The sequence below is a fragment of the Cavia porcellus genome, unplaced genomic scaffold, assembly GCF_034190915.1.
Source record: "Cavia porcellus strain 051 isolate PalLab524CR breed Dunkin Hartley unplaced genomic scaffold, mCavPor4.1 scaffold_11, whole genome shotgun sequence".
Taxonomy (NCBI): domain Eukaryota; kingdom Metazoa; phylum Chordata; class Mammalia; order Rodentia; family Caviidae; genus Cavia; species Cavia porcellus.
Window position 1 is genome coordinate 50,781,765 of NW_026947494.1, and position 26,348 is coordinate 50,808,112.

At 36.0% G+C, this 26,348-nt stretch overlaps 1 protein-coding gene across 3 annotated transcripts in view; it reads left to right on the plus strand.

Moving 5' to 3' along the window:
* The first annotated feature begins 2,531 nt into the window (after window positions 1-2,531).
* Ipo11 (importin 11) overlaps window positions 2,532-26,348 on the plus strand; it is a 231,452-nt gene continuing 207,635 nt past the window's right edge. Inside the window, exons 1-4 of one of the 3 annotated variants that reach the window (XM_063258230.1) lie at window positions 2,533-2,717; window positions 18,936-19,100; window positions 19,421-19,564; window positions 24,129-24,229. In XM_063258230.1, the coding sequence (XP_063114300.1) occupies window positions 19,427-19,564; window positions 24,129-24,229 (239 nt within the window). In that variant the 5' untranslated portion in view covers window positions 2,533-2,717; window positions 18,936-19,100; window positions 19,421-19,426. Of the gene's footprint in view, window positions 2,718-18,935; window positions 19,101-19,420; window positions 19,565-24,128; window positions 24,230-26,348 lie in introns of all 3 variants that reach the window. The other 2 variants (XM_063258231.1, XM_063258228.1) reach the window with 2 other exon arrangements.

Consider the following 26,348-nt stretch of genomic DNA (forward strand, 5'->3'; position numbering starts at 1 on the left):
AGCATTGCAAATAAGGCTAGCCAAGGTGCTAATACACAATCACTACAGCCAACAGAAAGTCCTATTTCCTTGCATAGTGTTCTCCTACAATACAGATGTGTACAGGATATGAACACGTGAGATGTTAGAGCAAATAGCTCCGGGAATGTCAACTGGGTAGAACCTCAAGATAAGAGGCTATGACTCCGCTGGGCACAAGAGTTTGCATACCAGAAACCAAAGCCATAGCCCCCCAAAATAATTCCACTGCTACCTTAATTGGATTATATAAATTGATACTTCTGCATATCTTATCTCTGCAATTTACAGAGATGCCAATCTTACACCTGCCAAATAGCTCAAGTTACACACATAATTTCCACCATCCTCACTATCACTCATCCCTGAGCTACCCCCATTCTTCACAAGATAATAAATGCTGGGAGAGGCCTAGGATCAAGGCCTTTGTCCGCATGTCCTCATGGGGATTGGATTTAGGACCCCTTGGCTGCCCTTAACTTGGAACATGTCTTGGTGTCTTTACTCTCGCCATGGGTTGCATTGGTAGTGGTACATTGGAATTAACTTGATGGGATTCCAATAATATCTCAATGGGATTATAAATAAACTTTTTGGATTGTAGGAAAACTAGAAAGAGGATTACAATATTTGGATGACTGAAGTGGATATTTGGGTTTACAATACATTAATGTCTCTTTATCTTTAACTTGCAACATAGAAAGGTCAATGGCATTTTGGGGTAAGGATAGGAATATGGGTCAGGATGTTCTGGTCATCCACTTATGCATGTGCTGGTTTATTAGACTCACTGAACCAGGTGGTGCCGATTATAATACAATTTCAACCTACTCCTCTGTTTCCAGGGAGGCCTTCAGGCCTGGCTATCATCCATCCTCTTCAGTCACAATTCTGATGTGTCTCATTTCCTGCACTGACTCCTTGGAGGGCCTAGCTCCTCTTTGACTGCTTGTTAATTCCTAATTTAGCCGTCTATAATAACATCACAGACCCAATTCATCAGGACGTGTTTTAAGTAAGAACTCTCTGATTGTATGCATACCTAAAATTTGAGGTGTACTAACTCAAAAATCAGAAGAAAATTTAGCCAAAAAAGCTCATATTCTCATCTAAATAGTGAGAAACCCTTTAATATGTGGCTTTTATCTATTTCTGAAGATAGAAGCATATTGAACATACAGTTTTGTAACCTAATTTGTTTACAATACATTGCAAATGTATCATCATGTCAATAAATGCCTTTCAACATAATTGTAAAGTGGCCAAGTCATATTTTATATATTGATGTATTGTGATTTTATCATTCTTTTGTAGTGATCATTTAGGTTTTCTTTCTTTCTTTCAAAACAACCTAATGTGATAAAAATTCTTGTAATACACAGCTTGCTATTGTTTGGTTCAAATCTGTCTCTGTTTGTCAGTCTGTCTTTCAAATCTTAACACTGCCATTTACTAGCTGTTTAATCTTAGGTAGGTTACTTGACTACTCAGTGCTTCAGTTTCATCTGTGAATGAGCCAACTGAAGTACCTACCTGATAGTGTTCTGAGGATTAAAATAGATAATTCATGTAAAGATCTTCAAACTCTTTTTGGCTTAGTAAGTGAGACGTTGTTTTTAATATTTATGAATATTGCTATTTCTCTACAATAATTTTATTTTTTGTGTGCTTTCTCATTAATATTCTTTCTCTCTCTACAATTTATTTTTTTCTTTTCTTCTTTGAGATGGGGGTTTCCTATGTAGTTCAGGATGGCCCTGAAATCACTATGTAGCCCACGTTGGCTTCAAATTTGTAGTGATTCTCCTACCTCCCAAGTCCTGAGATTACAGGTGTGCGTCAATACATCCGCCTCAATTTCTTTTCTTTCTTTTTTCTTTTTTTTCTTTTCTTTTCTTTTTTTTTTTTTTTTTTTTTTTTTTGTCTTTTTGAGACAAGGTCTCACTATGCAGTTCAGGCTGGCCTTGAGCTCACTTTGTAGCCCAGGCTGGTCTGGTACTCACAACGATCCTCCTGCCTCAGCCTCCCGAGTGCTGGGATTACAGGCATGAGCCACCACGCCCAGTTCAATTTCTTTTTGAAGACAAGAAAACTTAGGTCACTAAGCTGGCTGGTAGCAGTAAAAGACCAGTTGCTGTTGCTCTGAAGTACAGCGTCTGGATAGTTCAAGAACTTGAAAGAATAAATACTCGCGGAAGGAGGCTTGACTGATGGGGTGAGATTCTTTTGTAATTCTTCGTTGATGTGACAGATCTGTCGAAACAGCAGTTGATATCTAGAAAAGGAAAAGTAAAACGGCACTGATTTAATCTTCAATCAGCGAACAGGGAAACGCGAATCTATGGTTTCCATGGGTACGGAGTCAACTTGTACAGGTTCCTGGCAATATACCTTGCGCAGGCGCACTAGCTGATTTAGACACCCGGCGCCTTTGACTTCGAAGAGGAAGCCCCTCCCTCCACTTCCTGTGGTTCACCTATTGTCTTTCCCTGTCGAGTTGCTAGTCTGTGACGCAATATGAGCGCGCCGATGTCGTTTGGAGTTGCGACGCAGAATATGGCGCGTTCCTAGAAGCCGATTTTTCGGCATCAGTAGGCGGCAGCGTGTGGACTGGCAGTGTGAGGCGCGGCACTAACTGACGCCACTTCGTGTTGAGAAGTGGGAGCGGAGGGCCTAGCCATTCCGGACCAAACCAAGAGGTGAGGCCCCTGCCCGAGAGCCGCAGAGCGCGTGCGAGTGGAGGAAAGAGCCGGGCTGGGCAGCAGAGACCTATGAGGCTACGAAGGAACGTGGGGCTACAGGGAGGGGAGGGATACTGTAGCGAGGCGAGGGCGGCCTACTGGGTTGGCTCGCTGTGTAACCCTAGGAACCCCTGATCGCAGGGTATTCCCCAGCCCAGCCCGTCTGCTGGAAGCCTTGTTGTAGGAATCCGGGTGAGGGATGGCAGGCATTGTGCCAGGCTGAGCAGGGTGCCCATTGTGGCTGCGGCTGCGGGCCAGAGTGGTATATTTGGTCTTGGAGTATATAGGTGATGCAAATTTTGGGGGGATGTAGTGTAGTATAAACCATTGTATATGATTACTGCATACACAGTTTGGCTGCTAATACTCTTACAGTGAAAGCTTTAAACATGAATCCCTTTCTTGCCTTTAATAAGTGAAGGAAATTATTCATTTTCCTAGAGGAGCTTCATGCTGAGGTATGGTTGCCAATGCTCAAGCTCAGCGACTTGTACAAATTTACGTTTGGGGACAATTTGTGATTCAGCAAAACTGTTTTGAAGTGAATTGCATTTGTCATTTTCTTTTATTCTTTTGTGACTTGGTGGTGAATGAGAAATAATTTATGCTAAAGTGATTTGCCATAGAACTGGTAAACTGCCTATTGGTGCCAGCGTTGCAATTGACATATCCCCGCCCCACTACAGTTGAAATGAACTTTGTTACAATGCGGTGGAGTTCTCGAGATTTGTTTATTCTTCTAAAGTGAGTAAGCTGAGCAATTTGCAGCCATAATGTTTTTTCCTCTGTGCATCTGGATTTTCTTCCTTCATTTTCACCTTTTTCAGACTTCTCAGCACAGAGGTTTCAATATAAGAGCAGTGACTGTACTATATGATGCATCTATCGCAATTTTTCAGTGAAATTAGAATATTCGTTTCTGTTGGTTGTGGGATTGTGAAATTTTTTGTGATGGCGTCTAGCATTGGGTATACTAGAAATAGTAAAATTATCATATTGGGTTGTGGCTATATGTTATAGCCGCAGGGTGAAGAGAATTCTTAAAAATAAATTTCATTTCAGTAATGTTCTTGAGAGATCCAAATAAATAGGTAAAGATTTGGTAATTTATAGAAAAATCTTTAGATTTTGTGGTATTATTGTTACTTTCAAAATCGAACCACAGTGCACACTAGTCCTAGCATGTTGCATTTAAAATATACTGAAAATTTTGCTTAGAAATAAATATATATATGCTTTTCTGGAAATAAAAATATTCCTTTTTTAGGAAAGCTAGTATGTTTCATTAGTTACCAGAGTTACAGTTAAGTGAATATACTTGTATTTGTATTTAATCTCACTTCTAATTTAGTGTTGTTGATGGTAGTAGTATTCCTTTATCTGCATCACATGAATACTATCCTTTTATTTTAGAGTGTCATAGGAAATAGTCATGCATTCAGTGCAGGTGTGACTCTGGAGTGTCTTTGTTTGATTTTCTTAGTATCAGGCTGGTTATAGATAGTGCACAATTTTAAGCTTTTTAGAGTTTTATGACAGATCTATTCCATATCCTTCTCACTCTAATGTGATACATAGTATCACCTGAGATTTTGGTAGAAATGCTCAATCTCAGATTTGACAGCTACTGAATCAGAATCTGCATTTTAATGAGCTATCCAAATGACAAAGACTTCATATGCACTATTTAGGTTGATAAAAATTGAAGAAGATCAAGGTCATGTGCAAGCCTGAATGAACATTATAGCATCATTTATAATCTGAAGTAACCTTATGCTGATTATGAAGTCTGATTCATCTAGTTAAAACACTGAGACCCAGAAATGGTAAATGACTTCGAAGAGGTCCACATTTAGTTTCATGACCCAGGTTTGACTCAATCCAATCCTTGGGTTTTCCTAATCACTGCCAGAATTCATTGTATTTAAACTGAACCAAAATTCATGAATGACCGAGGTATTCATTCAACATTTATTGACTACTGGACTACAGCACAACAATTCCTGTGGTGGCTATTTACCTGTGATGCTCCCTTTTACTTTTTAGTAAGTAATATTTCCTTGTACTCAGAAGAAGTGAAATACATTGGGCAGAGACTTCATTGCTTTCTGTTCTCTTTCTCCTGCAAAGAGCATACCTCTGTTTATCTTTAATTATGCTCAGAATTTTTTTCCTTTAAGAATAGTGTTTCATCTATGTATTAGTTTGCAAATGCTGGTATACCAAAGTATCATAGACTAGGTAGCTTAAAAGGACTGATTTGTTTTCTCATAGTTCAGATTTAAGATGCCCAAGGTCAAAGGGCAGATAAGGCTGGTTTCCTGTTACTGCTCTGTCCAAGGCTTCAGATGACTGCTGCCATTTCACATAATTGTACATGCATTTTAGTGTCTCCTATAAGCACAGTACAGCAGTTGTATTGGAGTAGAGCTTCATCATCTTAATTATCTCTTTAAAAACCAGTCTCTAGATACTGAGGGTACTAGGGTTAGGACTTCAGCGTGAATTTTGTAGGAACACAATTCTGTCTGTAATACTCAATAGTTATTCTTTCATTCTTAACTGGCACTAATTTGTAAGTGTTTATATTCAAGTCTGTCACCTTTTTGTTATTTTTTTCTTTTTGAACAGGGTCTCACTATGCAGTTCAGGCTACCTTTGAGCTCACCTTTGTGTAGCCCAGGCTGGTCTCAAACTTGGAACAATCCTCCTGTCTCAGTCTCCCAAGTGCTGGGATTAGAGGTGTACGCCACCACACCTGGCAAGTCTCTCCTTTTAAGTGTACTCTCACTTTAGATTCCCCTTCAGCCTTACCTATAATTATTTCTTATATGTTTCTTTAAAAAGTTGTTTGTATTCATTTTTTATATCTCTTTATTACTTCAGTATTTTGAAGTCTGAATAACTGAACTTGATGGGATGATGGTTACCACTGATCTCTTTATTGCTAAATCTAATGGAATCTTTTTACTCATTTGCCATTTTAAGTATTTGTTCTTTCAATTTTTCTTCTTACATTTCTGGAACACTATGCTGTTTCCCTCCTTTGTCTTAGCCAGTCTGTCTTTGATTTATTTTTGTCTTTTCTCTAACCAATTCAAATGTTTATTTTACTCTGGAATACCATCTTCTGCTCTCTTCTCCCTTTGTTTATGCTTTTTAAATGGATTCATCTCTGGTGACTTCGACTATCTTTAATTTTGATAATTCTCAAATCTATGTAGCACAGATTGCTCTTCAATCCTAGTGTACTTAAGATACCTTAATTTGTGTCAAAAGTTATATATAACCTTAAGATACCTTAAGTTTGTGTCAAAGGTTATATATTTCATCTTTCTTGACATTTTCTTCTTCCTGTGATCCTTACATGTACCATTTAGAGAAGCCTAAAATCTTAACTCTTCCTCTATTACAATATATGCTGTTCTTTTCTCTACTTTTAAACTGTATAAATATTCATTATATCTTTTTTGGGTGTGTGTGTGGGGCAGCACTGGGGATTAAACCCAGGGCCTTGGGCTCTACCACTAAGCTGTATTCCTCAGCTTTATTTAGGCTTTTATGTAAACTTGAAAGATTTCTTTGTTTCTAAGCATGTGTACCATTCCTCCTTCTCTCCTTTTTTCTGTAGGTAGATTGTGGTAGTGTTTTGCAGTCCTTCCATAGAAACCTTCAGATTAAAATTCCAGCTACCTACTTTAGGAAATAAGGGTCTTAGTGATTTGGATCTTGTTTGCTTTTGTCTCACCTTCTGCTCATGTTTTGTACCATTTGCCATATGTTCTTCAGTCATGCTGAAATATTTACAATTTTTCAAAAGTGAGGATTTTTTTAAAAATTAAGATGTTTATAATGCCTAGAAGTACCCTTCACCTATCTGACAAACATGCATAATGTACACTCATCTGGATAATTACTATTCAACTTTTTAGGACTTAGCTCAGCTGCACCTGTCTTCTCTGTGAAGCCTTTTCCACTCTCCTTAGAGTTAGAGTAAGTTAGATCGTCCCCTTATTTTTCTCTTTGAGAGTAGTACCTAACCAACAGAGACTGCTTTATTGTTGAATATTACAAATGTAAATTGAGTTACAGGAGGGTTGAAACGAGGAGGAATGTTACATTTTTTTGAGGGTAGAGTAATTTTGAAAAGTGAGAGGCTTATGTACTTTTTGTGGCAGAGATTGGTATTTATTCATATGATTTATTCAACAATTATTTATCACTTTCATATGTTCCAGGTACTATTCTAGATTCTAGAATATTGTTTTGAACAAATGGAAGTCCCTGAAACCTTAAATTTTAACCAAGAGCCTGAACTATAAACATATCATGCATATTAGAATGTCAGATAATAGTGTACAGAAAACTTTTGCAGGTTCTCAAGATCAGAAATTGTGCATCTAGGGTTGAGTTTTATTCACTTTTTTACCTCTTGTGGTACTGGGAATCAAACTATAGGGTGTTCCATTGATGAGCTATGTCCCCAACCCCGTTTTATGTTTTTTTAAAGACATGGTCATGCTAAGTTGCTCACAATAGCCTTGAACTTGTGACTCTACTGCCTCAGCCTCTGAAGTACCTGGGATTACAGATGTGGGTCACCATGAATGGCAGCCAAAAGTTTTGATTGTGCTTAAGTTACTGATTAAAGCCCAGCATGGTCGTTTGTGTCTGTAGTCCCAACGGCAGGCTTTCAAATTCAGCCCTCAGAAGACTGAGGAAGGATGATTGAAGGTTGTGGGCCCGCTTGGGCCACATATCAAGTTTAAGGCCAGCTGGACTACGAAGAGACACTGTGTTAAAAAAAACCTGAAACAACAATAAAAAATACAGCGATTATAGTATACTAAATTACTTATGGATTTATACTGTGCTGTTATCCCAATTCATTGTGTTGCTCAAAATACTTATTTTTTTCTTCCTATTTATTTTTTTATCAAAGAAGAATTTTAAAAGAAGCATGAAAATAATAGAAAAAGTAAAAACAATAAGCATAATTAGGTTTTTGTTTTTTAACAGATGGACATTTTTATGTTTAGCTACAACTAAAGAGATATGAGGAGGTGGTGGTGAGACCATTTGGGGTCTTAAAGTGTGTATTATATATAAACATCTTACTGTCTAGTGCAGATAAAAATTTCCAAAGAAGGTAATGTTTGCCACAAGTATCAACTTTAATGATCTTTGTATTAGATGATACTTAAAAAATGAAACATCAAAGTAGCAGAATTGTATTATGAAGCCTCATTCACCTGCACTCAGTGTGAACAATTATCCAGTTATCAATCTTATTTCATCTTACCTCCTACCTGTTTCTCTGGTTACCTAGGTAGGAGATTTGGAAGCTTGGTTTGATGCAGGTGTAACTATGTGTGTGTGTGTGTGTGTGTGTGTGTGTGTGTGTGTGTGTGTGGTGCTGGGGATTGGGCCCCGGGTTTTGTGCATACTAGCACAAGTGCTGTATCCATGAGCTGTTTTCCTACCCCCTGCCAGCAGTCTTGCTCTTAATTTGGAATTTTAGTTTCTTAAAATAATACTTTTTTTCTTTAAGCTTTCTAATATGATTCTTTTCTTGTTATCTTTGAACTCTTCCCCAATCTTCACAGAAATTCGTTTCTTTCTGTCATAATCACATTGCCTTTTGTAGTTTGCTTTTGACTTGAGAGCAGTTTTGTAATATCTCCTGTCTGTAATTCTCCAAGAATAGATCTTCTAGCCAGAGATAATGGCACATCCCTGAAACCCCAGACCCTGCCTCAAAGAAGAAACAGAAAAGGAATAGGTCTTCTGCCTTTTAGTGTTCTTTATGGGCCTTAGATAATGATTTAACTTACAAGAATTTAACAGTGTTAAAACAGTGCTTATCTTATCCCTTTGTGGGACTGCTCCTATAATACATGCTAAATATTATATGCTTTATAGTTTGTCAATAGGCTAACCTCTAGGTTTTTATTCACCCAGTGTCCATTCTTCTGGGAAAAATTGGAGTTTTCAAGTTCTCAGTGCCATTTTTCTAATACCTTGCATTTCGCTATTCCATTCCCTCTTTCTGAACATTTATCCTTCTTTTAAATATAGAATACTATTATGGATCACTGAGTTCATCATATCATTACCCTGTTCCTCATCCAGTTTTGTTCTTTTTTTATACTAAAACATCACTTACCTTGTTCTTCGTTATTAATTTTCTTCATGTTTACTTTGACTAAAACTCTTAAGAGCTTTCAAATTTTTAGAGAGAGCACTTTTGTTGATGCAGTTATTATCTATAAAAGTGGAGACAGTGCTGTAAGGGAGTTCTTTCGTTGTCATACTTTGTGTGAAGGTAATGTTTTTATTTTCGTGTTTCAGTGTTTCTTGCATTAAAGATTCCTCTTTAAATTCCAATTCATTTCTTCTCAAGAGCTCAGTGTTCTTTGTGGTATCCTCTTGAACCCAGAAAATTCTACCCCATTTCTAGATGGTTGTTCTGGCTACGCGACCAGTGAGATTTCCAGAGTTTTGCACTTTTCAACCCTTCTGGAGGGGCGAAGATGCCCAGAGTATACTCTTGGGGCTGTGGTGCTTATTTCTTACCATGAGGTGGCGCTGCAGTTACTCGTTTTTTGGTTTTGTTTTTTTTTTTTTACACATTTTTAGAACTGGTAGTCAAAATAATACATTGTCTGGTAATGAAACAGTGGGAAATATCACGGAGAATACTCAGAAATGAAAGTAAGGACACAGTTGCCAACAAATACAAAGTTTTTTTTTAATGCCATGGAAGTAGAGTATATAATAAATAAATAAGTTAGAATATTTTTTATTATTTTGATCTTTTTCAGATTATTAAATAGTTCATACTGTTATCTTTATGTACACCACATAGTGAGACTATTAAGTGCTTTTTTAAAAGAAGACTATTTGATGCTAAAACTGCAATTTGATTTCAAGACTCGGAGGTCTCTAGATGAGGAAGATTGTCTCTTAGTAAACATTCTGACAATGTGATGGAACTATTACCTACTTTTGCTTCTGAGGACAAGTTTATTAGCTTTCCTGAGCTGTTATGATAAGAGAACAATTACTGATCATATTACATACTTAAATATATTTTTAACATACCGACATGATTTCTTGATGTGTGACTAACAGGAGAAATAGGATTTGTAGCTTTTGAAAAGTTAGAGATATTTTAGGAAAAGAAAAAGTAAGGAAATGCCTCTGGTCTTTCCTTTTTTTTTTTTTTTTGGTACCGGGTATTGAACTCATGGCCTTGCACATGCCAGGCGGGTGCTTATGCTGCTGAGCTAAGTCCCTGGCCCTGGTCTTTCTTAATATTATATATGTTTGTTTTGTTTTGTGTGTGTGTGTGTGTGTGTGTGTGTGTGTGTGTGTGTGTGTATAATGTATATGTTCTCTAAAATGAACTTTTAAATTGGAGCTGTAATTCACAGAATATAAAATTTACTGATTGATTATTCAAAATTGTGTAACCATCATTGCAATCAATTTTGGAACATTTTCATTATGTCAGATAGAAACCAGATTTCATCAGCAGTCACTCCCCTTTTTTCTCCCAGCTCCCTAGACCTAGGGGACGACTTACCTACTTTTTGTTTTTATAGACAGATCAGTCTTTCATAGTCTGCGTGAAGTGCCATAAAGAGTACATCAGTAGCCTTTGTTCATTAACCTGAGAATATTTAGAAGTATATGGAAGTATCTTCACCCAATAGGTAGAAAGTGTTACTAAATACAAAACATACAAGGAATGATCAACAAATATGGTGATGTTTAATTTTAAAAAATTATTATAATAAAAAACACATTGTCAGTAACAGCCCTCAAAATACTCCCCTGTTCTTTAAACATACCTATTCCATCATTTCTGTCATTTTGTGAAGCAGTTTTTGGAAATAGTTTGTGAGTGTCTTTATAAAGTATGATAAAAATATGAATGTGAGTGTCTTTATAAAGTATGATAAAAATATGAATGGTGCTAAGTACCAGCCAACAGAAAGGCAGGTGCTGTAAAAAACATAGTGTGTTCTTACCCATCTCATTCACTGGATTTGATATTGTGTGACTTTTGCCTTTTCCTTGAGGTCAAAATGTTCATGAAAGGTAAATATTTTAAATCAGTTCAGGACATTACATACCCAACAACTTCTTTCCTGAACGGAGGAAAGTTTTATTTTTGGCTTACCATTGCAGTGGGTTAAGTTATGTTTTCAGTAGGCTTGAAGGCAGAAGTGGCACCATGAAAAGGCATATCAGAGGAATGTCACTCATTCCAGAATAGCCAGGGAGCAGAAAGAGGGAGGGGACCAGTTGGATGTGGTGCCTTGGTAGAGTCTCAGACCTTTCACTGTGCTTGCTTAGAATAGGGCCTCTGCCAGCACTGTAGTTAGAATGAATGAGACATGCTGCCTGAGCGCTGCTTCCAGAGAGAGATTGTAGCCCTAGGCTGGAGCTGAGGAGAGAGAAACTTGTGTTCTTAGCTATACCTAGTTGGGGTAAAACGTCTGTCTCCCTGAAGCAAGGGGGAGATGGGTGTTTCTGACTCACATGCTACGGATTCTTGCTGTTCTTACCAGGGCTTTGTATTTCTTGCATACGTTTCTTTATTTGCCCTATGGCTCATATAACAGTTTCCAGAGACTTTGCTTTTTATAATTTTCCTTAGTGAGTTTATTTTACTGTAAATGAGATCTGTAAGCTCCTCATGCCACCATTCCAGAAATATGTTCTCATCTATTTGTTTAGAAGTTTGGTCTTGGTAAGATTAAGGTTGAACATTTTTAGTATTTTAGAGGTAAGGTTGTATAGTTTTACAGCATCACATCAAGAAACAGTTAAGGTCAAGTTGTGCTGTTATTGATAACAAGTTTACTCTATTAAGCTAGTGACTAGCAGATTCCTTCATTTTAGGTTGTTTGTTTCTTTCTTGCATTTAGCAAGTGATCTATAGGATGACATTTGGGCACACCACAAGCATTCTGTTACCCAACAGCTGTTCTTTCACTTAATTTTTTTTTTGGTACTTGGGATCCAAGGAACTCACAACTTTGCACTTACCAGGCAAGTGCTTGAGCCGCTGAGCTAAACTCCAGTCCCACTTAATAGTTTTAACGTCCGCTTTACTTTACTGTGATAAATTTTATGATTTTGAAATGGTCCTTCAATTTTTACCTGTAATCATGCCTCTTTTCTAAGTCAGTCGACTTTCTATTTGAGTATTTAATAGACTCAGTTGGGTTATTGTTTGCCTGGAAACTAAGGATAAACACAATTCAGTAGTCTGAAGAAATTTGATATGGCTGAGCTTAAAGTCACTGTGGCTCCAAGAGGTCTATCTGTTGGGGGCAAAAAGAGGTGCAGTTTTCTTTTCTTCTTTTTTTAATAAAGAATTTTGTATTTCCAACTATAGGCCACATTTGGGTTTTATATTTTTACCCATAAAGTGAGCCACTCACATTTTTGTAGGGGAGTTATACTCTGGGTTCAGCTGGTTTGCTGAAATTATTATTCACTTTTTGTTTTCATAATAAGAGTAGTTCCCTTTACTTCCCATCCCACAAAATTTAGACAGACAACAGAGACTCTTCTGATCTTAATGTTCAAAAATGATTGCAGTATCTGACGCAAGGCTGGTGCTTCAGAGTTGGTGCAGTATCTGATAACCGTTGGTGGACTGAATTGTTCCTTCAAGACTTCTTGGGAGCAAGGATTAAAGAAAGGGGAGGAGAGGACAGGACAGGGCAGGATCTGAGTAGGTCAACGTGCTACAGAGAGATAGAGGTGGGGAAATCCCCATCTCTTCCATTAGAACAGGTTAATGATGAGGGTAAGAGAGGCATAAAGAATATTTAGACTTCAGGTTGTTTGGCTGTAAAAGTTTAGAGACATAAGCATGTTTATGTGAGTTCTGTAGTTTTTGTACTTAGGAAAAATGGTACGAAGGATTGAACTGCCGACCTTGCACTTGCCAGGTGGCCGCTTATGCCACTGAGCTAAATCTCTGGCCCCTGGTCTGATTTTATAAATTCTGTAGTAATCCCCAAAAGGGCCATCACTTTTTGTCCTCCAGCCTCTTGTGGTAGTGGGAAGCATGGGAACGAGTTCTGGTAGAACCCTCTTTTTAATATACTCGTATCAGTATAGTCTTATATTCTTACTGACCTGTGGGTTATGTTTGACGCCTATAAAAATGCAGATTCTTATTTTGCCTTGTAAACTCCTATAGGATCACCTCTTGCCTGCTCTCCAACTTGATCTTGTAGCACTTTTGTCTTTTCTAAGTTTTGGTCATATTGGAGTCCTTACGGTTGTTTCTGAATCTTGAGGCATTTATCCCTGTCCTGTTTTCAGATCCTTGCAGAATCAGATCTCTCTTGTCATTCATGTCTCCCAGAAAATTCATTTCAGAGAAGCCTTGTCTGAATACTCAGTCTGAAGTAAGACATTTAATCTGTCTTTAATGTTACTTTATTTTCTTTGTATCTGTACTTTTTTTTCTTTTTCTTTTTTAAAGATCTATTACTAGACTGTAAACTGCATGAAACAGGACATAATTTTGTTCAGTGCTAGGTTTTGTGAACCCAGAGTGGTGCCTAGCACCACTATGATCAGTCTTACTGAATCTGTTGATAGCTACATTGTGCTTTATTGTGAAGTAGTTTATTGTTCAAAATTGCTTGTTTTCCTTTATTCAGTAAATATTTTAAGACATATTTTGTGAGGTTCCTGGCACCAAAGAGATACATGTTGATTGTGTCATTTTGAAAGGCAGTGTAAAGCACTGATTAAGATTAGTGGCTTTGGTGTTCACAGCCAAGTGCTTCTGTACTAGCTAGGTTGTGATCTTGGTAGGTAAATTTTCTGATCCTTTTTTTCTATCCCCAAAATGAGGATGAGTGTACTTACCACATAGTATTCTTATTATGAATAAGTGAACGAAGCATTTAGTGTGATGCTGACAAATAACACATACTCAAATGTAAGGTTTTGTTTTGTTTCAAATTTATTTTAGCTGGCTCTCATATTGTTTGGGAAAGAATCAGTAAATTCCTGACAGCGATTCAGCTGTGACCCAGGGGCTTACCCTCCTTTTATATGAATGTATAATTGATAGCACTGTATGTTTTTTCATATACTGCATTAGTAATTAAGCTGAACTTTCAGATGTATCTCAGTTTTAGGTCTTCTGACATTGTGCTTCTTAGAAGCTGCATGTGGTGGTATAATGCCTCTACTGTTAGCACTGGAGAGGCTGAGGCAGGTGAATTGCCATTAGTTTGAGGCCAACCTGAACTATACAGTGAGACTGTATCTCAAAAAATAGAAATGAACCAAAAGAAAATTGTGCTCCTTAAACTTTGTCAATTAAAAGATTTAACTAGAAAACGTATTAAAACACATATTTTGCCCCATTCTCTTGCCCCTTGCCACCATTCTCATGTGGTAGATTTGAAGTGCAGATTGAGATTTTAAGTTCAGTGAGGATCTCTGTTGATGCTGGGGGGTGGGTTATACTGGGCTGTGAGCCCCGCTTTGAGTAGAGCTTTTCTAGAGTTGAGTTCATTTGGTAGCTTATTGAGCATTTATATTTCATTGAAATGAGGTGTGCTTAAAGAGTTAAATATATAAAGAATTTTTATCACTTAGTATAAATATTTTAAAATTATTGATTGCCTGTTGGAATGAATATTTTAGATATATTGAGCTTAATATACTGCTAAAATTAATAGCATGTTTTTCTACTTAATATGGCTTTCTAGAAAGTATAAACTGAATAGCATGCTTTTATGTTTTGCATTATGTTTCTTCTAGACAGAATAGCATACTGTCTTTCTCTTTAAAATATTTTTTAGGGCTTCTGCAAAATGAATTTCTTTTATGTAGCCTGTTTTGAAATGACATATTAACAGTAAGCTCTCTAACATTAACAGTGAAAATCTATTCACTTGTTTTCAAGTGTTGACAAACACAGAAATTTAATACTGTTAAAGAAACTGCCAATTAAAGAGGGAGATAATAAGGCATTGTGATCAGTTTTTAAAAATAGGCAAGAACAGAGTATTAATTTAAAATCTGAGTCCAATTTTATTGATCCCTGTATAGGCTTATGATGATACAAAGAAATTGTTACATATATTTTGGATTAGCCTTGAGGTGATTTTATTTCCTTAAAAATTTTAATATTTTGGTTCAAGCTTCTTGTTTAATCCATGGAGTTAGCCTCTTTTGATGCAAGTTAAGTATAACTTCTAGGGGGTTGTTTTGGCTGTATGCTTCATAGGTTAATGACTGTGTAACTTTTGTCTCTAATATCTTTCAGTTTAAATGTATCTACTGTTATAAAGTAAATTTCAGTAACCTCCACTGGGAGCTTAGGTATCTCCTTTTTTTTTTTTTTTTTTTTTTTTTTTTGGTTTGTACTTTTATTAGTACATGCTTGTGTTGTATAATGTGTACATTCCTTGTAGGAAGTTGGTGCGGGTACATCAAACGTCTTAATTCTTTTCATCCCCTTTTCTGTTTTCCTCCTCTCTCCATGTCTTGATCACATTCTTATTTGAGCCAAATCTGTCTCCCTATTTACTTTATCTTTTATTTTACTTTTTATTTATAGTTTGGGTTTTTCATATAAGAACAATGTGATATTTAAACTTGTGAATCTGATTTATTTCATTTAATATCATGGTCCTGGCATGCATCTGTTTTCCTCTGAAGGACTCAAGATGGCAGAGTAGTACTCTGTTATGTATAAATGCTCATATTCTTTATTCATTTGTGTGTTACTGGTCACGTAGCCTGTTTCCAAGATTTAGCTATCATGAATTATGCTGTTATAAACATGGGTGTGAGTGTACCATTGTTGTATGATGCCTTTAACTTTTTGGAGGTCACTTAGGAGTGGAATAGTTGGTCAAGGAGAATTTATAGTAGCTTTTTGAGGAATCTTCATACTGATTTCCATGGTGGATGAACCAGTTTTAAAAATTTTTTATTTTTAAGAGAATAAAACCAAAATAAGACCAAGTAAAGTCAATCACAGCAAAACAATGAAAGCAATACAGAATTTCAAAATAAGATAATAGGAAATCAACATTGGCTACCATTGTTATCTTCAAAATAGCTGCCTATACCATCAGACATAGTAAAATCAAAGCATATAAAACAGAAGAAAACTATCAAAACAGTGAAAATGACAAAGGATTTCTAAATAAGACAATAGGAAATCAACAATGGCTACCATAATATATCTTATTACCTTCAAAATAGCTACCCGTGCCATCAGATATAATAAAATCAAACCGAACCAAACAATAAAACCAGCCAAAACAAAACAAAATGATAAGGACTTTAAAACAGAAATATGGAACTAACAGTGGCTACCACCTTCCCTTTTTAGACATTTCCTCCCCTTTTACTTTCACAATATCGTACATTTTGGATCCCACTAACTCCTTAAAGTTTTTATACTAGGGAGATAATATGGTGTTCACTTGTGTGAGTCTGAACCATTTCATCCAAGAGCATGATCACAAGTTGCATTCATTTACTATAAGAGCCTTGTGAATACCCTTCTTTATAATGGACCAGCTTTCCATTGAGTGAAAATGACATATCTTTTTTATCCGTTCTGTGGTTGATGGACCCCTGCTTTTTTCTGTTTCCTTGTTTCATGGAACATTGTTTTCTCTCCTTTGACTTTCAATCTGTGAATTTCCTTTTCAGTTAACATATTTCTTGTATACCACATATTGATGGATCTTGTTGCTGTTTTTTTTTTTTTTTTTTGCTACCAGGAATTGAACTCATGACCTCACATCTGCCAGGCAGGCACTTAAGCCACTGAGCTGAATCTCCAGCCCTGATCTTGTTTCTTGATCCATTCTACCTATATTTCTTTTTATTTGTGAATTGAGGCCATCTACATTAATGGTTATAACCAACATGCACTGATTTGTCTCCACCATGCTTTTTTCCTGATGTACATTTCGTACTCTTCCCCTCCATTCAGTTGTCGGCCCGCGTGGTGATCCCACTCTGCTGCTGTTCTTGAAACCATGGTCATTTTTATATCTCTCTAGAATATCCTTCAGTAATTTTTGTAGGGTTGGTTTGGATGTCATGAATTCCTTCAGTTTTTCTTTGTCATGGAAGTATCTTATTTCTCCATTAATTTTGAAATATAGTTTTGCAGTGTGAACTGGGTTCAAAGTGGTTTATTTCAGGACTTGAAATACTTTACTTCAAGCTCTTCTTGAGTTGATGGTTTGTCTTGAGAAGTCTGTTGTGATTCTGATGAGTTTTCTTTATAAGTCATCTGTTTCTTTTCTCACAGCAGCCTTTAATATTCTGTTCTTCAGCTGAATTTCTGGGATCTTGATTTTCTATGTCTGAGTATAGATTTATTTTGGTTATGACTAGTTGGAGTTCTATATGCCTCACTTATCAGTATGCTAGGTCCTTTTCCCATACTTGGGAAATTTTTTGCTATTACTTCTGTAAATAGTCTCTTTATATCGTTGGTGTTGACTCCTGCTTTTTTGGTGACACCTATCATTCTTAAATTATTATTCTTTGCGTCATTGTGCAGCCATTGAGTTGTTATTTCATAGTTCCTTGTTATTTTTAAGAGGTCTTTCCTTTCACAGTCGCTAGCGGCAAACCTGTCTTCAAGGTCTAAAAATCTATTTTTAGTTTCTTTTAAGTGGTTTTACCAGCTTTTGATGGAGTTTTTAGTTTCCTGGAGTCTGTTTCATGCATTCCAATTCTTTATATTGTTCGTTCAAAGTTTCTCTCATTGTCCTATGCTCCTCTCTTTGTTTTTTTTTTATCTGTCTTCTTTAGATAACGGTCAGCAACCCTTTTATTATGTTTGCCATTTCTTCTTTTACCTGAGATATTATTTCTGATCTGATTTCTTTTACAGCCTTATGAAGTAGTTTCTTTATTCAGTTGTCATCATCCCAGAAATTTCAGGCAAGTGACTACTTTTTTCCATGTCCATATCTCCTGTACTTGTTCTGTTTGGGCTGGAGGCCAGAGATGGCCTTCTGTTCCTTCATCTTGACATTTTCTTAGGTTCTTCTGTATGAGTGGTTTGTGGGGTCTGAGGCACTTTCTATGTTGGCTACCCACCCACAGTGTAGGGGGATGGGTCAGGTACTTGGATTTCTCCTAACTCAGGTTCCCCAGAAGATGGTGGGGTACAGGTTGCGCTTCTCCAGACACTTGCGGTTTTTCCAAGGTGTTGCTGGCTGGTTCTCTTGGCTCCCACTGCCCTACTGATCCGAGAGTTCCCTGGGATGTGCACAAGGGCCGGGCTGGCTGCTTCTCTGCATTCATGCTATCTACCTGCAAGACTCCTGACGGTGGCCAGTGTGTGCCAATTTACACTCACACTAACAACACACAGAAGGTTCCTTTTTCTCTTGGCCTTGCCAGCTTTTATTGTTATTTTATTTCTTGATGGTAGCTACTTTTTCTGGAGTAAGATGGAATATTGTATTAATTTGCATCTCTCTGATGACTAGTGATGTTGAATATTTGAGAAATGTCTATTCATTTCAGTTACCCAGTTTTTTGATTGGGTTTTATTTTTGAGGGGGGGTTACTATTTTTGAGTTACTGATATATTCTAGATACTAGCTCTCCGAGGAATAGTTAATGAAAAACTTCCTGTTCTGTAGATTGTACCTTTACTCTGTTGGTTGTTTCATTGGATGTGGAAAAGATTTTGATTTGATATGATTCCATTTGTTGATTCTTGGTATGATTTGTTATGCTATTTGGTTTGCATTTAGAATGTTTTTAAGAATTTTACCAATTTTATCTTCCTGGGTGCCTGGAGTGGTTTCCTTATCCTCTGTTCTGTTCCATTGATCACTGTGTCTGTTTTTGTCTAGTATGCTATTTTTATTACTATAACTTTGTAATACAAATTAAAGCCTGGATTGTGATGCATTTTGTTACCCAGGATTGCTTTTACTGTTCTGGATCTCTTCTGGTTCCATATGAATTTGAGGGTTGTTTGCTCTAATTCTGTGAGGAATGCTGTTGGTATTTTGATTGGAATTGCATTAAATCTGTGCATCAGTCTTAAAAATGTATTGTTTCTGTCTATCTAGAAATAAGGGATAGCTTTTCATTTCTTTTTTTTTCTCTTTTTTTCCGGTACAGGGGATCGAACTCACCACCGCCTGCTTGCAAGGCAGGTGCTTGTGCCGCTGAGCTAAATCTCCAGCCCCAGCTTTTCATTTCTTGATGTCCTTTTGGATTTCCTTTTTTAGAGTATTGTAGTTTTCATTATAGACTGCAGTCTTGGAATCCAGCGAGTCTCAATAGGTAATGATATTTAACTAGAATTTAGAAACTTTTTCTTGTGACTTCCCTCCACTTTCAAATTTACTAGTGTCTTTTTTTTTATGGAACAGTGTAAGACAATTTGTTTTAGGCATAAGTAGATTTTGAATAAAAAGCATTGGAAGAATTGGCGTTTTAAGAGTCTAGTGGACAAGAAAAGGTAGAAATGACTAGAAAAGCAAGAGTAGCTAAATTATTGAAATGGAATATTTCAGAACATAACAGCTTTTATCTCTACTCTTTTTGCTATTAACTTTTATTAGTAAAATGCACATTCATGTTTGTTAATTTATTATTGTTAGGTTTCCATGGATCTTAATAGTGCCAGCACAGTAGTTCTTCAGGTCTTAACACAGGCCACCAGTCAAGATACTGCTATTTTAAAACCAGCTGAGGAACAGTTGAAACAGTGGGAGACACAGCCAGGTTTCTATTCTGTGTTGCTGGTAAGTAGTTCTAAAATAGCTTACTTTAATTTTTGATAAAGTAGGATACCATTGTTTTAATTGTTCTAAAAATCTAGGCTTAGGATAAGGCTATCGCTCTGTGGTAGAATATTTGCCTAGTGTGCATAAGACTCTGGGTTTGAGCCCTGGCAGCAGTACAAAAATATAACTCGAAACTTACATTTATCAGCAGTTTGGGGAAACTGACCCAAATGTTCGGCTACTGCCAAACACTGATTGAGTGTAAGAAATACTTCATGAGTCAACATTTGAGATTGTCCTTTTCCCTATAATTTAATTATAACAATTAGCAAAGAAGTTATTTGCTTTGGCTGTATTACTTACGGAATAAAGATTTAGTCTCCAAAACATTATTTCTTTGTAAATAATTGAACAGGATAGTTCACAAGGAACTGCTCAGAAGGCAGTCCACTATGATGATTTTCAATTTTAATATGTTAATACTGATATCAGAACTGTTGGTAGTATACTTCTTGTTTTGTCTTCACTCTACCCTGATTAATTTATTTTGGCACATTTGTTTATGTGCTGCAGTAGCATGCTGTGGTATACTTTGCTCAGTATATTTCCCTTATTTTCTCATCTAAAAATTTTATTTTCTTGCTATATGTGCTGCTGAAGTGAGTGCTAAAAATTTGAATTTTTTGACACATTTGAGCTTTTGGATTTTATGGAAAATATTATTATAATTAACAGCATGTGTTTTAGCTAAACTTTCTTAGAGTTTAAAAATTTTGGTTAATTAAAATTACTTTCTCAATGCCAGAATCAAAGTAATCTTTTTGTGTTGAAAGCTTTCCTTCCCTATGCATTTCTTTTGAAGGGTTGACAATTCTTGTATTAGTGTTTGGAGATTTATTTTTTGGTTAAGGCAGTGCAACTATCAGCTGGGCCAAAAACAAACCAGTATTTATGACTAGATCACAAATTTGTAGCAAAATTGTTTACTGTATCTTGCAAAACCAAATAAATTATAGCAATTAATATAATATATTTTAACTATTTGCCTAGAAATCTTGAGTTGTTATGTTCAAGATACGGATCAGGTGTTGGGGATTTAGCTCAGTGGCATAAGCTCCTGCCTTGCAAGCAGGCGGTCATGAGTTCGATCCCTGGTACCGATTAAAAAAAAAAAAAAAGAAGATATTGATCAGTACTATAAGGGAAATTGTTTAGATTTGTACTTGTTTTTCTGAATAAAATATACCAAAAATGTAAAAAGAAGTAAATTGATTTTTTAAAAAAAAAAAGATTAAAGAATATACTGTTCTCTTATTTATTTAATCCTTGCATCATGTCATAAGTTTCTGACATGGTATAAGAAAATCTCTACAGTAGCTTTATTTTCCATCTGCTTATTTAAATGAATATGCTTTGTAATTAGCCCTATGGTTTTTCAGGCCAAAATGTAACATTTTTGAAATTTCTTATTTTAGTTATTGCTGGAATTTTAAAACCAATAGTCATGAGCTGGGAGTGGTGTGACACACATGCCTGTAATCGCAGCACTCGGAGACTGAGGCAGAAGGATCACCACAAATTCAAGGCCAATCTAAACTACACTGCGAGACTGTCTCAAAAAACAAAACAAAACAAAACAAAATAAAACCAACAGTCATTGCTTAACTGTTGATTTTTGTATGTGATATATGAATTAATAACTATTTCTCTTGTATTTATATTTATATATTTTGTTCTTTGTTTTTACATATTTACTAGTAACTTGATATTTATAATGCATGCTTATTTATGAAAAATATATGTTTGCTTGTATTTTTGCATGTAGGTATCTATATAAGATACAGTATATGTGGCTTATCTTTTGCAGAGTCTGGAGGAGTGCCCCAGATTGACAGATGTAGCATGTAGATAAATTTTTTAAAATTTATGGGGCTGGGGATTTAGCTCAGTGGCATAAGCACCTGCCTTGCAAGCCTGTGGTCATCAGTTCGATCCCTGGTACCGGTAAAAATACCAAACAAACAAACAAAATTTATTTATTTATTTATTTATTTATTTATTTATTTTTTGTGGGTATCTGGAATTGAACTCAGGACCTTGTGCCTGCCAGGCAGGGCCTATACCACTGAGCTGTGTTCTCAGCCTAATAAATTTGTTTTATGCACAAATATATTTGTATAGTTATATAAATATGCATAGATGTTTCATCTGTTTATCTCTGCTTATATTTGCATATATATGTAAATGTTTACCAAACCTGGCTAATTATGCTGAAGAGGCCACCTAAGTCTCAGCCTACTATGAAAGAGCTCAGACTACTATAAAAATCTTCACAGGGCTGAAAGCCTAATATCTTTTGACTTAGACTACCTAAATCTTTTTTGTTTTTATTTTTCTTACCTATAAGTATTAGAGGATTAGCAAGTTTATTTTGGGAGAAATAGATTATATTCATCATATATTAAAAAGTTGCTGTGTTTATAAGTTGTCGTTTTTCCCGCTACTCACTGTCTTAACACGTTCAAACTACTTTAGTCCTATTATCCATTCTAGTCTGGAGACTTCCCAGTTGCAATTCCATATCTGGGGCTTATGTTCTAGTCCTTTTATTCAGAGTACATATGGATTTTTTCTACTTGGATTGACACCTGCAGGTTAAATTCTCTTGGTTCCTCAAGTGTAAATGAGACTGACTGAGACCCATCAACTTCTATAATATTCATTTATTTACTCAGTAGATATTTATGAAATGTACTCAATGTAGTGTGGAAGGTAGCCAAGTAAAATGTCAAAATCAAATGTGATGAGTGTGGTAAGAAAAGTGCATTCTTTATTTTACACTGACACCCAACAGAGGAACTCCCAGTTGTCAAGAACCTTAAGGAAAAATTTGGAAATTAATTATCTATGGGGCTGGGGATTTAGCTCAGCGGCATAAGCGCCTGCCTTGCAAGTCTGCGGTCGTGAGTTCGATCCCTGGTACCGATAAAAACGAAAAAGATAAAAAAAAATTGTATTCCATTAATTATCTATAATTTTTTTGTACGTACACATGATTTTCTAAAAGTTGGATTATACTATATGCTTGTTTTTTTAATGCTTAACATACAAACTTTTTCTTTATAGCAAAGAACATACTTGTACATTATTTTTGGCTTTCCCATACAAAGTTGTATTGTATTTAAGAAGAGGTCATCACTGGGATTTTGAGTTGGTTTTGGTCTGAATACAGTGCAGTTTTAGTCAGTGTTTACCAAGTGATTAATGTATTCTAACATTTATTCTGGCTCCAACCATTCTGGATAAGTTTTTTTTCAAAGAAACAAAACAGCTTAATTGGCAGTACTTGTAATGTTTTAAATTATAGTGTCAATATTAATTTTACTGTTCTTTTCATTTTTCATTTGGCCATTTGAAAAAGTCATAGAACAATTGAAATTGAGATGAATACTTTTTTGTTGTTGTCTTTGAGACAGGGTCTTGCTCTGCAGTTCAGGTTGGCCTTAAACTCCCTTTGTAGACTAGGCTGGCCTTGAGTGCTGGATTACAGTTGTGTGCCACCATGCCCAGTTGAGACACAGTGCCTTACACCCACAAGTTAAAGGAAGAAATGTTTATTTTAGCTCACAATTTGTAGAGATTTTAGTCCATAATTGCCTAGACCAAGGCAGGATGATGTGGCAGAGGAGAAATAGTCCATGACAGGGTAGGTAAGTAAGATGGAGCTAGCCTTCCTTCTTTTTTTATTCCATCCAGGCTACAAGCCTGTGGGTTGGTCCTGTCCACATTCAGAACCATGCTTAACCAATCTGGACTAACCTAGTATCACGCAGCCAAGATCCAATTACTCCTAAAAGACCCGCTTAAAAGCACATGAGGTTTGGGGGTACATCTAGATATAACCCATGACATCACTTAAACATGTTCTGCTACCAAACTTACTTGTAAATACGATTGCTTGGTAAGGAATATTCATTCTATGAAGTAGGTTATTTCATAGTGTATGTGAACAACCCAGAGCCTTTATTTCTCAGGATTTTTGGATCTGTGGTATCCTTTGTCCACTTTGTTTTTCTTAATTTAGGAAGTATTTATTTTAGGTTGTATGTATATTGTTGTGTTAGTCATTTGAAGTATTGGTTTGCTTGTTTCTGACTTTTTTCTTTTTTGAGACAGGTTTTCACTGTAGTTCAGGCTAGACTTGAACTCACTTTGTATCTCAGACTAGCCTTGAATTCATGGCAGTCCTGCCTCAGGCTCCCAGGTGCTGGGATTACAGGTGTGCGCCACCATGCATGGTTTCAAGTTTAAGTTTTTACTAGGAAAATTTTCAAACATACTTTAAAGTGAAATAATATAGTGAATATCTACATATCTGTTACTCAGTTAAAAAGAACATGCCACTAAGCAAGTTAGTTTTCTTACATGCTTTGTAAAACAGTATATTTAGAAAATATGAATATGATATAGGTAGTGTTAAAATTTGAACAGTGAGTTAAAAAAATCTACTCATTTTATTCTGAATACATTAATTATACTTTTAATGTATTACACATTAATTCTACCACTTTTTTATTTACAGAATATTTTTACCAACCACAGTTTGGATATAAATGTAAGGTGGCTTGCTGTGCTATATTTTAAACATGGAATTGACCGTTACTGGAGACGTGTAGCACCACAGTAAGTTCTATCAGTTCCCTACTGTAAAAATTTTAGCATTGAAGGACATACAGAATGTACCTGTGTTTGTAAAAAAGATAGATTAGTGCTTGCTTCAATTGTACATATATATGCTAAAATTGGAATAGTACAGAGGTTACCTTGGTCTCTATACAAGGATGACATGGAAATTTGCAAAGTAAATGATAGTTAAGAATCCTCCCCCCAAAAGTTTGTTAAGTACCAATGAAAAGTATTGTACATAGTTCATTCCAAACCAACAACCAGAGCTTTATTTATTTCCCTGGGTTTTATTCTGTGTGTGTTTTTGCCTTTCTGCTTGTGAAGATCATGCTAAATGAGTAAGTTATACTGAAAAAAAGTTTTTCTCCCCTTTAAACAAGTATAATGGTAGGATTTTAAAAAACGCTATTAAAAAGAAAATCCCAATTTATTTCTGAACCAACCAAATGTTATGTCCTGTCTTTTGCATTCTTGCCCCTGTGGGGGCAATGAATTGCTGTACACTTGTGATCTCTTAGATGTAATTATAATTGTTATAGATAGTTAAGTGAGCAGTTTTCTCATTAGTACTTAATTACATGTTGTATAATTGATGGAAAGACAATGAAGACCTGACCTTGGACTCCCATAGAAATAATAAAGAAGTTGAATAATCATTGCTTTCCAGTAGATGGCACTATAGTTCTGTAAATTCTTTAAGCTTAAAACCCTTTAAAAAAAAACTTGTCTGAGAACTTTAAGGTGCATATAAAAACATTTGTCTTCTGCTGGAAGATCTGGACTTTAGGTTTTTAAAGTGCACATTTGGTGTCAGTTGACTCTCAAAAGTAGAAGTGCTTTTTTTCTGCTCATTCTTCAATCTGGTTATTTTCCACTGACCTTTTTTTTTTTTACTGTTCATTACATTTATTACACATGTTATGTTTATCAGTTACAGAATTTTATTTACTTATTTCGGAGACAGGGTCTCACTATGTAGTTCAGGTTGGTCTTGAGCTCACTATGTAGCGTATGCTGGCCTGGAACTCCTGGTGATTTCCTTCCTCAGTCTCTCATGTAGCTGGAATTACAGGTGTGTGCCACCTTACCCAGTAGGATGTTTCTTTGATATTTAGAAAAAAGTAGATGTTTATTGCTTCTGTCCATCTTTCTTTTACCTCTTTTCTTGAATATATTCATAAATATTTTAAGAGTGATTTCAATAACTACAGTGTCTGTATAGTATTCTTGTTTCTATTTGTGTTTTGGTTTTAGTCTATTTTGTTTTTGTTGATGTGTGTGGTAAATTTTGTTTGAATGCTGAACATAATAGTTAAAATTGGAGAGGTTTTAAATTCTGTTACCTTTCTCTATGGAGAATTGTGTAGACAAATAAAAAACAACCTCAATGTAGTTATGGTTGGTTGTTCTTTTTTTGGTTAAATCTTTATCTCAGGTTATAGTCTTTTTAAGATTTCAACTGCAAATCTTGAAGCTTTACCAATATACTTCCTCCTTGCTATGTGTGGTGGTCCATGCCTGTAATCTCAGCTACATGAGTGGCTGTAGTAGGAGTATTGGAAATTCCACACCAGTCTGGACAACGAAGTGAGACACTGTCTCAAAAATGAAGTTGAGGGGTGTGGTGGGCTGGGATTGTAGCTTAGTGGGAGGCTCAGGTTCAGTTCCCTGTACCAGACTTTGATGGGTTTTCAATTTCAGCTTTTGTCTTTGTAAAAGTATATGATCTGTTGAAATCTCTTCTTAGCTCTTTTATCTCTTAAGTTGTTGTTTTCAGCAGAATTTCTTGTGGGTACATGCCTAAAGGGGAAATGTATTGTTTTCATTACAATTCATTTTCTTCTCTCTGAGACTGTGTTCTGTGTTCTGGTTGCCTAGATTTTTAGTTATATCACTTTCCTAAGACTGCCATAATAAATTACCACACACTGAATGACTGAAGACAATAGAAAAACTTGTAAGTAATGACGCTTGAGAAAGGGTTCCTGACAATGGAAACAGAGATTAGAGCAGTGATGCTGAACCTGTGGCATGCGTGCCACAATCGGGCTATTTGTTTGAAAGCTCTAAAAGGTTCATCACCCCTGAATTAGAGTGATGCATCTACTAGCCAAGA